The following is a 14,011-nucleotide window of genomic DNA, read 5'->3' as shown; positions in this document are numbered from 1 at the left end:
TACTGATGTTAATGATACTGGCCTGTAGTTTTCTGCTGCATGTCGTACTCCTTTTTTGAATATACAGGAAATGTTTGCTCTGAGCCAATCTAATGGTAGTAGTCCTGAATTTAATGAACATTGGAATATTGCAGATAATCCTGGTGAGATTTGTTGGGCACACTCTTTTAGGATTCTGTTTGGGATGTCATCTGGTCCGGATGTTTTGGCTGGGTTGACTTTCCGAAGTAGTTTTGTTTCCCCCTCTATACCAATGGTTATATCTCCAATTTTTGATTTTACATTTTTGGTTGTTGGAGGCATATTGTTTGAGGCTTTGTTTTCGACAGTGAACACGGATTTAAATTGGTTCACAAGTATTTCTGCTTTTCCCTTGCTGTCGCATGTTAATGTCCCGTTGTTTTTAAGTGGGGAGACTCCCATATTGTCTTGACGTTTAGACTTTATATATTACCAGAATGGTTTGTTGTTTTTGTTCTCCAGCCCTTCTACGATGGTTTGATTTATATAATTCCATTCTGCTTTCCTTATTTGGCGTTTGCATTCTTTTTGTATATATCTGTAGTTTTCCCACTTCCCAGTTTCCTTAGCCTTTGTGTAAAGGCGCTGTTTCCTTTTCAGGATCTTCTTTATTGAGTGGTTAATCCATTGTTACTGTCTCTCCCGCTCATTTGTGTAGATGGGATGAATTTATCAATGTTTCTGGTGAGAACATCTTTGAATATATCCATATACGATTCTAAGACTGACAGATATTTTCTTGATTTAAACATATTTTATATGTCATTCAACAGAAAGGAATAGGCACAAGTTATCTCAACTTAAGAACGCCCTCTCCAATATATTTTCTTATAGACACTTATACCAATACATGAACCGTTCTATTAATAGATATCCCGTATAACACACTCAGTAAAATATATTACTCAAACCTTAACTCCGATATAGACAACTTCAATCACTCACCCGGACTTTGTAGGGACGTAAAAACTGATAACAGTTCTATGTATTTAATCAGGTCAGTAGATCGATACACAAATAAAGCAGTACTCGATCTCTACGGGTGTATTATATAGGTTATGTGTCTGAACACACGTGTGATAAAAAAGTCCTTTTAGAACCAGACACATGTCGACCTATTCACTAAGGCCGTTGTGTTACACATATACTATTAATAGAGTTGTGAGCTGGTGATTTATATTTCGCAATCTAGGGTATGACAGGATAGTCAGGTACGTATGAGTTTTTTCTCTCTATGTTCATTATAAACAAGTTACGCTACAAAGAATGTATTAAACCAAACAGTGGATCGTCTTGCTGTTGTACTTACAGCTACACACACGGGATATTTCAAGGTAAGTGTTGTGTGTGTTGTCTATCTGTACCGACCAGAAGCAGCTGTATACGGGTATACAGTGTACCCGCATACAGGGCAGGGTAAAGAGATAGGCTGGTCTTGTTTTACGTCGTATATATTATATTCCACTGACTGTGTTCAGTCGACACGAGGGCGTAGGTGGCCTTTAGATACGTACTCTCCCTCTCGTTTGGATCGTTGTATATAGGTTACCCTCGGATCCTTTACAAGGTGTGCTATTTTGACTGGCTGTGATAGTCATCAACTGAGTAAGGTCAGTGTTTCATCCGTCTCTCACATATATCTCATGTTGATAACCGTTTACGTACACATCTTTGACAACAACATAATCAGGACATACTGGCTTAGCCCTGTAAATAGCATTGGATTCATATCGTAGGCATTAGCATTATTTAAATGATACGAGGAAATTCATATTTGATGTCTGGGATTAACATTCTAATACATATTTTCCCATTGAATTCGTGTCATTCTCATTAAAACTATCATGTTGATAAGGAGTGATACACAGCTATGTAACTGATTCTAGCTGTATCTATGGCAAGCCAAGTTGTCATTTATGCATGGAGCAATGTTGATCCAGTACTTAACCAAATTATATAAGATATCTTATATACTTTATGAGATATCTTATATACTTTATAAGATATCTTATATAATAAATGAGATATCTTATATATTTTATAAGATATCTTATATACCTTTCTTTATAAGATATCTCATAAAAGATATAAGATATCTTATATATTATATAAGATATCTTATAAAAGATATAAGATATCTTATAAAGAAAATTAAATGAGATATCTTATATCTTTTAGAAGATATCTTATATAATATATAAGATATCTTATAAACAAAATTAAATGAGATATCTTATATAATTCGGTTATAAGATATCTTATAAAGAACGAGATTTGAATTTGAGATAATAAACCCTCCTCCACAGCGCTCGGTAAAGCATTAAATCGAAAGCCTTAGTTTCGTACGTATCTCTTAACCGGAAATGAAGTATGTGAAAGTGAAAGTAGGAGTTTAATGCCACCAAATAGGTCTGGTTATAGCGGTATTAACATTATTTTAAAAGGTTAAGCTTTATAAAGTAGATGGGGGGTAAGTGGTGGAGAAATGGATGTTCCTATGTATTTCATAACTGAAGGAAAACGATCCTACTGCATGTATTACTTACAATTTATTCATTAAAATGTTTTATCTTGATTTTCTTCACGGATTTCCTCTAAATGTTTTTAAAGAAATTTGATAAAATTGTAATATTACCCGTACAAATTCACAGACAGGTAATTGACATTAAACATATTAGGAACATTTATTAATTGTTTCGGCTGCTTATCACAGACCGCATTAAAGCCATTTTGGTCTCTGTGGAGTATAACATATAGATAGACATGGGGACATTTTTTTTTATTTACTGTTTCAGACTGGTCATACACCTGTATTTATTATCACAGACAGGCTATGTATCTTTAATTATATTGTTTCAGATAAAATTGTTTTAACTATCACAGACATTAAAGAACATACTTATGTATTTGTAATTCTATGTTCTATCAATATACTGTAATGTAAGGAACATTAATTCATTGTTTCAAACTGGTTATAAACTTGTATTTACTTATACTATTACAGACAAGAAGTAATATTTCATTATTTGATACATATGTATACAGATAAGTGATATTTCATCATCAGGTGCATGTTCTTTAAAGTCTTTGAGATATTGATCACTTATAAGATATATTTTGTAGAGATACAATTGTATTTTGTGACCTAAAAGGCATTTCACACAAGCCAGATACATGGTAACACTTACAGCATGTCTGTAGTAGTAATTACATGTGTAATACCTGTCTGTGATAGTATATACATGTGTAATACCTGTCTGTGATAATATATGCATGTGTAATAACTGTCTATAGTAGTAATTACATGTGTATTACCTGTCTGTGATAGTATATACATGTGTAATACCTGTCTGTGATAGTAAATGCATGTGTATGATCTGTCTGTGGTAGTAAATACATGTGCAATACCTGTCTGTGATAGTATATTCATGTGTAATACATGTATGTAGTAGTACATGTTTAATACCTGTCTGTAGTAGTATTTATGTGTAATACCTATCTGTGATAGTATATGCATGTGTAGTACCTGTCTGTAGTTGTAATTACATGTGTAATACCTATCTGTGATAATATATACATGTGTAATACCTGTCTGTAGTAGTAACTACATGTGTAATACCTATCTGTGATAATATATACATGTGTAATACCTGTCAGTAGTAGTAACTACATGTGTTATACCTGGATGTAGTAATATATATATATATAATATATTGCTGAGCATCAAAACTTGGATACACTTTTGTTAGAAAGACTTGTCCTAACTCAGTGCCTCTTGTTTATTATAAAACACAACAAAGATATCTTTATAAAGAAATATTGAGAAGGTTATATAATGATTTGTATACAGATTATACAAACTAGTAAACAGGGTAAATAAGAAGTGGTTTACAGAGTATATAAAGAATGGTATATAGAGAGTGGTATACAGGGTACATAAAAAGTCCTTATTTATTTAGTAAGGGTATCCTCTATAATACAGCCTCATTGCATAAGGTACCTGTATTTATCATCTCTATTATATATAGTGTATTGACTCATTTTCCAGAAGATACAATGTACATGATACAAAGTATATACATGGTATATTTCCGGTAAAGAGGAAAATAAGACATTTCATCTTCAAAAACCTGTAATTGTAGCATATCTCAGGTCTGAAAAAAACAGAGGCAAATCAGTCACTGGGCCAGAGCATTTGGGTGCCAATAGAGGAAGTTTGGGTGTAAAGATAATTAAGATCCCCCACCATGTAACCATCTGAATACATCCATGCTTACATGATTGGCGCCAGGGTCCTGCCCTGCCACAAGGGGCTTATAGTCCCCAAATTTTACATGAAATCAGTAAAGATCCCATCCAAATGCTGCTGGGCATGCAGAGGAAAAACACTCATGATACCAAGATAGTCCCTAATGGAGCCCACCCCATCCCTGAGGACTTACTCCTTCAGTCATAACATGGAAATTGTTGAGATCCCCAAGCTGATATTTCCTGTATGGTAAGAGGTAATCAACAACTTTTAATGAAAAATATTATTCCAGGTGAGCTATTAATAATGTGCCTGTGCTTCTTGTTCTTGAGAGGCCACAATAAGGGAACATAAATGGGAAACTCCAGCACAAGCAAACATGTTATATTTCCTGTGCATGCAATCAATATGAACCAATATCAGACAACTATTATAAAGATGAGGTACCTTACCTACAGAGAATATGGACCTTACATATACCTCATGTATATGTGCATGCATACAAGATGTACTTGATGTATAGGTGTAATCTGATGTATAGAAGGTATATATATACCTGATGCATGGAAGGTGTATATATATACCTGACCTATAGGAGGTGTATACCTGATGTATAGAAGGTATATATACCTGATGCATGGAAGGTGTATACCTGACCTATAGGAGGTGTATACATGATGTATAGAAGGTATATATACCTGATGCATGGAAGGTGTATACCTGACCTATAGGAGGTGTATACATGATGTATAGAAGGTATATACCTGATGTTTAGAAGGTGTATATCTGATGTATATGAGGTGTATATCTTAAGGTTTTTTTTTTCAATTGTCGCCCTTTTACTCTTGGGGAGGGGATACATTTACATGATGTGATCATGTGGACGCTAAGGGCCTGAGGGGCGGAGCCAAAAGGGGCCAAAATAGCTCAAACAATAATTGTCTACTTCCAGATCCAGATATGTTAAAAAACCTTCTCATGGATGGAAATATCCTGATGTGCTTAATCAAAATGTGAATTTCACAACCCCTTGGGTACTAATTCCTCCCTGGTGAGGGGCAAAATTCCCTGCTATACATATATATATATGTAATTTTTATTTTTGACATATCACAACAACAAATAACAATTGCATTACAACTCAGGTGACCTGTTAGGCCCATGGGGCTCTTGTTTTAAAGTACTGTATTAGTTGGATGTGTTGATATTGGCTTCCACTAATAATCCCACTACTTACCTATAATTAGATGTGGGTTACAGGGACATGTCACATGCTTATTAAGTGTGCTGCAAAATATATATATATACTGTGATGCCCATTCATTATATATAATATCTTCCATTGTATATATAAACGAGTACCTGGTAGTATTTGACATGTCCCTATAGACTTAAGGTTATGGAATTATGCACTATAGAAATATTCAAATTTCAAATATTTCATATCAATATGGATTGAGTGTCGGTGCTATATATTTAAAAAAAAAACTGTTCAAAACAGTTGATTCTCAAACAGAATTTGTTCTGTATCAAAAAAAAAAATGTTTTTGGGCTGAAATATCTATCCTAGATGTTATTATTAAAAAGAGTTATACAATACTTATCCACAAGTTTTTGAGTCTTGAACCCAAATGTTAAGCACATGTATCAGTAAACTGAATATTTCTCTTGGAATCTGCTTCAAACTTTGGGGGAAAAGTCCTATTTGTACCATATGCTCCCCTGAGTGATAAAATTAATTTGGAAAAGGAACTGAAATACAAGACATTCTTCATTTTTGAAATTATATCTAAGTTCCCTAAGTTTATGATCTAGTGCCAGTCACTTTTCATAAATAAAGATGATGAGATTAATTTAATATAATAAAATAACCTTGCTATAGTGATATGTACACATATATAGTATAAATATATTTTATTATGAATTTTTTCTTGGACTTAAAATTAACCTAGAGAGGTCAAGTTAGATCAAATGTAAAAATAAGCAGTTAATGTCCTGGGTATAATAAATTGTATTTCATTATAAATATTCTTCGTGTATTTTAGATTTGCTTATATCTGGTAGATTGCAAGATTCTATACCACCAGGTCTAAATTAACATATAGGACAGTCTTTGAAAAATGGGACAAAATCTAAACAAGCTACTTGGGGTGGGCGACTCACTGAGGGTAGGTTAACTAATTTGATTGGTTTGGAAGAACACTGAACAGATGTACATGTCCTTTACCTGTTAACTCACAAAATACATGAACACAAACTTTAAACCATGAATTTATAACACAGGAAAATCAGCAGAAATCAATAAATTTTGCTTACAACAAAGAAGACAAGTGATGTGAATGATAAATGTTGAATCAACTAACTCAGCTTAGCTTTCTGACATCAACTATAAGACAAGACCTCATTAATAATATAAACCAAACCCCTCCCCCCTCCCCAAATCAAACCAAACTAGAATTCTTCAACGAGGCTGTGTACGAAAAATAACATAAATCAAGATGAATTTTAAAATCTCACTTTATATTTGAGTATGTGGTGACTGATTATGACAATATTTCTGCGCTCTTACCGAGTTTGGCATCATTACACCTTCACAATATAAATCCTCAGCAAACTACTTTCATTTGTCTCATTCTGGTTGAAAATGACGTACAACAGATTAATAAATGACAGTGATTCTCACTAATAAGAACTATATCTAAACCTTTGGATTTTAGGCCAACGAAACTAAATTGTCATTTGAATAAATAAACATGTAGCAACTTCACAGACATTTTCTAAGTTCTCAATGGCTCTTTAGAACACTCGAGTTTCTTTCGGAAAAGTTTATAACTCTGGATTATTCCAGCCATTTTAGAATATATTAATGTGTGATTCCTAACACTAATATTTTAAAATGTATGCGTAAATATAATAATTAATATTTGAATATATCAACTAAAATTCTATATTGGTGTTAGTTATACTTCCTGTTGAAAAATAAGCTAGTTTTACACAGCTCCCGTTTATCGGACTCGTGATCTAAGTACAACGGGAGCAGTCATTTTCAAACATTTCTTCTTTGTCGGTCTCGCGAGAGTCTCGTTCTTTATAAGATATCTCATAAACTTTTCTTTATAAGATATCTTATATCTTTTATGAGATATCTTATATAATATATAAGATATCTTATAAAGAAAATTAATTGAGATATCTTATAAAAGATATAAGATATCTTATATATTATATAAGATATCTTATAAAAGATATAAGATATCTTATAAAGAAAAGTTTATGAGATATCTTATATCTTTTATAAGATATCTTATATCTTTTACAAGATATCTTATAAAGTATATAAGATATCTTATAAAAGATATAAGATATCTCATAAACTTAAAATAAGATATCTTATATGTTTATAAGATATCTCATATGTTTATAAGATATCTTATATAATATATAAGATATCTTATATAATATATGAGATATCTTATATAATTTGGTTAAGTACTGGATCAACATTGCTCCATGAATAAATGACAACTTGGCTTGCCATATTTATCGCTTACAATACTTGTGTAGGTTGGTCGAGGCTCTACATCCCTGTTAACTATTGTATAGGGTGACTATGAGTCGGTCTACGTTATTTGTAATTTTAAAATCATTAAGTGTGACGAGCCTCTTCAGATGTCTGACAATGAGTGTGTATTGTTACTGGTCTCTCTAGATAATCTCTCTGTCGTAAGATATTTTAATGTCACTATTTCCCACAATGCGTCTTACAGTAAATGATTTTTAGTCTGATATCTCGAGATCTTTAAGAAGTTTTTAGGTGTGACTGAATTTTAAAGGTTTAACAAGCCCCATGAAAGATATTTATTAATAATAAATCACATTTATAAGACAGGTGGTCGTACAGGTTAAAGATATCATTTTTTTCTTTTTTTTAGAAAATATGAATAATGGTTTTGTTTGCTATGTTTATGTATTACACAATGTCATAAAACCATCAGCACATAATTCATCAATACAATATATTAGCAATGTCATAATATGCATAAAACTATGAATAGAACAAGGAATGCTAAAAGAAATTTAAAATGAAAATAGCTAATCATTAATTCTGATTATATCTATAACAAGTCCAATTAATTTAAAGTTCATCTGCGGTTATTTTCTGTTTGTATTGACGTAAAATAAGTAAATAAAAAAATAGATAAAATGATAATAATAAAATTCGGATTTCACGTACCGTCTTCCGGGTCAAATAATAATTATTTTCAAAATGGCCGATGTGTAAACACTACGCTTGACGCAAGGAGATCTAGATCACGAGATGATGTTTTGCAGGTAAGAAAAAACAATTACATGTCTACTTATTGGATCCTTTCATGTTTTATTTGACTTTTTAATCGCTATAAATTCATTATCAACTGATAATGTTGTCTGCAGTAGTGATTCAGTGGTGATTTTGATGTTAGGCCTATTTGCCATCGTTGAGAAGTAAGTCAATGTTAGTGGCTTAGGCTGCAGGGATGTGGTGGAGGGTCCACTACACATCCCTGGCTTAGGGCAATATTTATATTGAACTGTCTGTATCACGGGTGTCTTACTGAGTGAATGCCAACTTTGCCTGGTGTGGGGCAACTTGTTTTTTAAGGATTATAGCATTTTTCTTAAAAAGTGTCTTGAGTTCCAACAGGTGTATCACTGTGCATCTACCTGTAAATTAGCTGTATTAAAACTCAGGTGTGTTATAGCATGCAGCAGTGTAGTGTAAAGTTCAGTTTTTATGTACATGTCAAGCATAAATGCATTTTTAAAAGTTTACAGAGTTCAAAATAAACATGTATATATATATAATGTTAGCTATTTTTTCCATCATTGACTGTTCTTGATAACAGAATCCATGTTGTTGTTTTTTGTCATGATACTGATAGATTTAGTTAAAGCCTTTTACAACTACAGTACAATACATTAACATGACATAATAATACACACTCTCTCACACAAACAATTACAACTACTCAGCATAAAACATCATAACAACCATCAACATCATCATCCTGGTCATGACAACGAAAACAACTTGAGAATGGCATCATCATGACACTTCCTTGATATCATCATCATCATCCATCGTCATCATTACCCATCCTCATCATCATCCATCGTCATCATTACCCATTGTCATCATAACCACAAAAGAATGACATCATTAGTATCACCATCATCTTTACTACAATAGAAGGACTAATCATAGTCATCATTATCATAATGATAATCGGTCATCATCATTTAATAATGGTAATCATCATCATTATCATCTGATCATCTTACCAATAGAATGACATCATCACTTAACACTCAGTCATCGTATAATCATGTCATAATGACACTTATCATCATCATCATGTCATAATTATGGCACTTATCATCATCATCATGTCTTAATGACACTTATCATCATCATCATACCATAATTATGGCACTTATCATCATCATCATGTCATAATGACACTTATCATCATCATCATCATGTCATAATGACACTTATCATCATGTCATAATGACCCTTATCATAATCATCATGTCATAATGACACTAATCATCATCATCATGTCATAATGACACTTATCATAATCATCATGTCAAAATGACACTTATCATCATCATCATGTCATAATGACACTTATCATCATCATGTCATAATTATGGCACTTATCATCATCATCATGTCATAATGGCACTTATCATCATCATGTCATAATTATGGCACTTATCATCATCATGTCATAATGACACTTATCATCATCATGTCATAATTATGGCACTTATCATCAACATCATCATCATGTCATAATGACACTTATCATCATCATCAACATCATCTTCATCAATACTTAGTCGTCATAATCATCCTTATCATCATTAATCCATGTAATATTTTATAAATATTGATTGAAGCGATAAATAGATAAATAAATGACAACCAAAATCAGATAGAAAATAATAGTTTTGTACTATTCAGCACACATTTTGAATATTTCAATGTCTAATGTCTAATTTTCTTTCATTTTTGTTTTCTTAAACATGTTGGGAGACACTTTTTTTGTTTTAAACGATTGATGCATAAATAAAATGGCAACTTAAACTGGCATAAATGATGTTTTAGCTCACCTGGTCCAAAGGACCATGGTGAGCTTATGCCATATCGCGTCATCCGTCGTCCATCTGTCTGTCAACTTTTCCTTTAAAATGCTACTAGTCCTGAACAGCCAAGTAGATTTTGACTAAATTTGGTCTGGAGTATCCTTAGGCAAAGGGGACTCATGATCAATTTGGTATAAACGGTGGGTGTGGCCCCCCTGGGGCCAGAGGGGCGGGGCCTAATATGGGAAATAGAGGTAAAACCTTGAAAATCCTTCTTCTATCGTACTACCGTAGGGATTAAGGGATTTTATCCTAATTTAGTCTGGAGCCACTTTTGTATAAACCATAGTCTGGTCCCCCAGGGGTCTGAGGGGCGGGGCCCGATATGGGAACATAGCAAATTCTTTAAAATCCTTCTTCTTGTGTAGGAATGAAAGGATTTGTTCCATATTTGGTCTGAAGCATCCTTGGGTGGAGGGAAACCAATTTTTGTATAAACGGTGGGTGTGGCCCCCCTGGGGCAGAGGGGCGGGGCCCAATAGGGGAAATAGAGGTAAAACTTTGAAAATCCTTCTTCTATCGTAGGGATTAAGGGATTTTATCCTAATTTACTCGGGAGCATCCTTGGGCCAAGGGGACTCAGTTTTGTATAAGCAGTGGGTGTGGTCTCCCAGGGGGCCGAAGGGTGGGGCCCATTAGGAGAAATTGAGGTAAAACCTTTAAAATCCTTCTTCGACCATCAGGATTAAGGGATTTTATCCTTATTTTGTCTGGAGCAAGGGGTCTCAATTTTGTATAATTGGTGGGTATGACCCCCCTAGGGGCATAGGGGTGGGGCTCTGTTTGAAGTTTGTTCTCACTATATCTCAAGTATATCTCCTTTACAGACAGTGTCAAGCAAGGAGGCATACTAACTGAAACAGGAAAACAGACATCAGAATGGAAAAAGTTAACTGTGTCAGCCTTTTCGTCCTTGTGGTGTTACAAGTGGTTACAGCAGGTAAGAATTCCATGTCATCAGGATAAAAAGCTTAGTTAAATTACGTCATGAGATTCTGAAATTACTGTAAAAGTGGAAATTATTCAATGTGGAAATAACTGCGAAATATATTCATGCGCAATGTATACTTAGATCTCATGTATAGGTATTTATATAATATAGATAAATTAATAATCCTTTCCAAGAGAACATTCTTACACACGAGAATTTCCACTTTAACAAACTACTAATTGCAAGTTGCTGCAAATGTTTGGATCCAAGCATTTAATAAATTTATTTACATATCTAATAATTAAGAACAAGTTAAATGCTCAAAAAAATGAAATAAAAAATAATAAAGTTGAGATAAAAAAGTCACTGTAGAGAAATAAGATGTGGATTGTTGAATGGGTCAGCTTGATACACATTGTTCCTCAATAGTTTGAAGATAATTTTTGATTTGAAGTGGTCATTTTATTTCATTTTGGTTTATATCTAATACATTGTTCAGTAATTATAAAATTTACAAATATGACCAACAGTTTCTTTTGTTTTTGTTTTTTTGCATTTAAATTAAATATTCCCGTAAGAAGTTTTGCTGCAATTTTTCAGATTTTACTGTATCCAAGTAGATCAACAATATCTAACAAAACATATAATACAAATAAAAAATAAGAAAAGATTAATGTTGTCGAATTATTTTTAAAAAAGATGAAAGAGTTTCAGGAACATTTCTGGAAAGAAAAAAAAAGTATTATTTCAGCTTTTGATTTGCTTTAAGGATGTACACCTCTGAGAAGGCCAAAATTTCCCGTATTAAACTTTTTTCTTATGTGGATTTTTGGAAAATGAGTTAATGGCATAGTAGAAAATGCAAAAAAAACTATATGTCCGTGTGTTCTTTTTTTGTTATGATCGGTCAAAGAAACCAATTTAACAAAACATGTGATTTTAGGTGATTTTTTGGGTTTTGACCATTTGCAGAACAAATTCATACAATTTCTTCCAAGTGTGTTATCAGATATGTAGGAATGTTTGTAGAATTGATGAAAATATTATTTTCTTTGGAATTATGGAAGTAAAATTTCTAAATCTTTTAACTCAGAAAGCCGATTTTAGTTACCCATACCCCCTATTTTTTAATGAAAAAATACTCAGTTTTTACCATTTTTTGCAGATTCAACGCTTGGTATAAAAAGTTCTGGTACATGTATTAAACTTTTTTTAATATTTAATGAATTAAATGAAAATGTGTTTCTCTTTCTAAAACATCTACAAATATGGGGGGTCAGTGTGCTTCTTTTTTTGTCCCATTATCATTTGTGTTATTTTTTTTACCTTTTTCGGGGTCAAAAATCAAAAGTGCTTCAGTTCCACTAAATATGTAAAATAAATATCAATAATGTATAATTTTCCTGTTTGTTGCCTATTATTTTTATCGTATCGAACATTATAAAAATGTACAGCAAAATTGAACCTGCTACATTTAAAAATGGCGACACAATGACAATTTAAGTGATCAATCTAGTGTCAAAAAGGTGAAATTTTGGCCTTTTTTGAATTGCAAGAAATACACATTAATACACATTTTCAAAATGGCCGCTGAATTGTTAATATTTTCAAATTCTTTTTCAGATGCGTGTTTGCTAATAAACTTGATCATAATTTGTTAAACATTACAAAAACCCATTACACCAGATCAAAACGAGACTTGAACGTGATTGAAACCTCAGAATAGTACATCCTTAAGTAGCAGAAGAGTTGAAATGTTCTAAATGTGTTTCAGACATTCGCAATGTCAGGATGGATGGAAATGATAACTGTGGGTACAGTTATACCGTATTACAAGAAGACTACGGGACAATCCTAGTACACTGGGTAGGCCGACCTGTGGACGAAGGATGCACGCTTAGGTTTAACGTAGATAGTGACATTGACGAGGCGTGTGTGGTAGCAACAACCCAGGTTATGCCAGAATGTCGACAAAAAATTAGGTTTTACCGCGGATATGACAGCACATATAAGCAGGTTTGTTGCTTTTTTACCTGTCTCGATGACAGCATTACAAACCAATTGGTATCATGCCCCCTTTATCAAAAACACCACTTAGAAGCTGATATCTTCTGATATACAATGAATGTACCTTAACAATTCCTGATATACAATGTATGTGACCCTTACAATTCCTAATATACAATGTATGTGACCCTAACAATTCTGATATACAATATATGTGACCCTAACCATTCGGATATACAATGTATGTGACCCTAACCATTCCTGATATACAATGTATGTGACCCTAACCATTCTGATATACAATGTATGTGACCCTTACAATTCCTGATATACAATGATTGTGACCCTAACCATTCTGATATACAATGTATGTGACCCTTACAATTCCTGATATACAATGATTGTGACCCTAACCATTCTGATATACAATGTATGTGACCCTTACAATTCCTGATATACAATGATTGTGACCCTAACCATTCTGATATACAATGTATGTGACCCTTACAATTCCTGATATACAATGATTGTGACCCTAACCATTCTGATATACAATGTATGTGACCCTTACAATTCCTGATATACAATGATTGTGACCCTAACCATTC

General features: G+C 33.0%; 1 protein-coding gene across 4 annotated transcripts in view; it reads left to right on the top strand.

The window, feature by feature from the left end:
- Window positions 1-1,128: 1,128 nt before the first annotated feature.
- The window catches only part of LOC110458151, a 20,190-nt gene continuing 7,307 nt past the window's right edge, over window positions 1,129-14,011 (top strand). The window contains exons 1-3 of one of the 4 annotated variants that reach the window (XM_021509743.1): window positions 1,129-1,232; window positions 11,293-11,405; window positions 13,171-13,412. In XM_021509743.1, coding sequence (XP_021365418.1) covers window positions 11,345-11,405; window positions 13,171-13,412 — 303 coding nt within the window. In that variant the 5' untranslated portion in view covers window positions 1,129-1,232; window positions 11,293-11,344. The other 3 variants (XM_021509742.1, XM_021509744.1, XM_021509741.1) reach the window with 3 other exon arrangements.

The sequence above is a fragment of the Mizuhopecten yessoensis genome, unplaced genomic scaffold (genome assembly GCF_002113885.1).
Source record: "Mizuhopecten yessoensis strain PY_sf001 unplaced genomic scaffold, ASM211388v2 scaffold9465, whole genome shotgun sequence".
Lineage (NCBI taxonomy): Eukaryota > Metazoa > Mollusca > Bivalvia > Pectinida > Pectinidae > Mizuhopecten > Mizuhopecten yessoensis.
The sequence above is the reverse complement of the archived record's forward strand: the minus strand, read 5'-3'. Positions and strand labels throughout refer to the sequence as shown.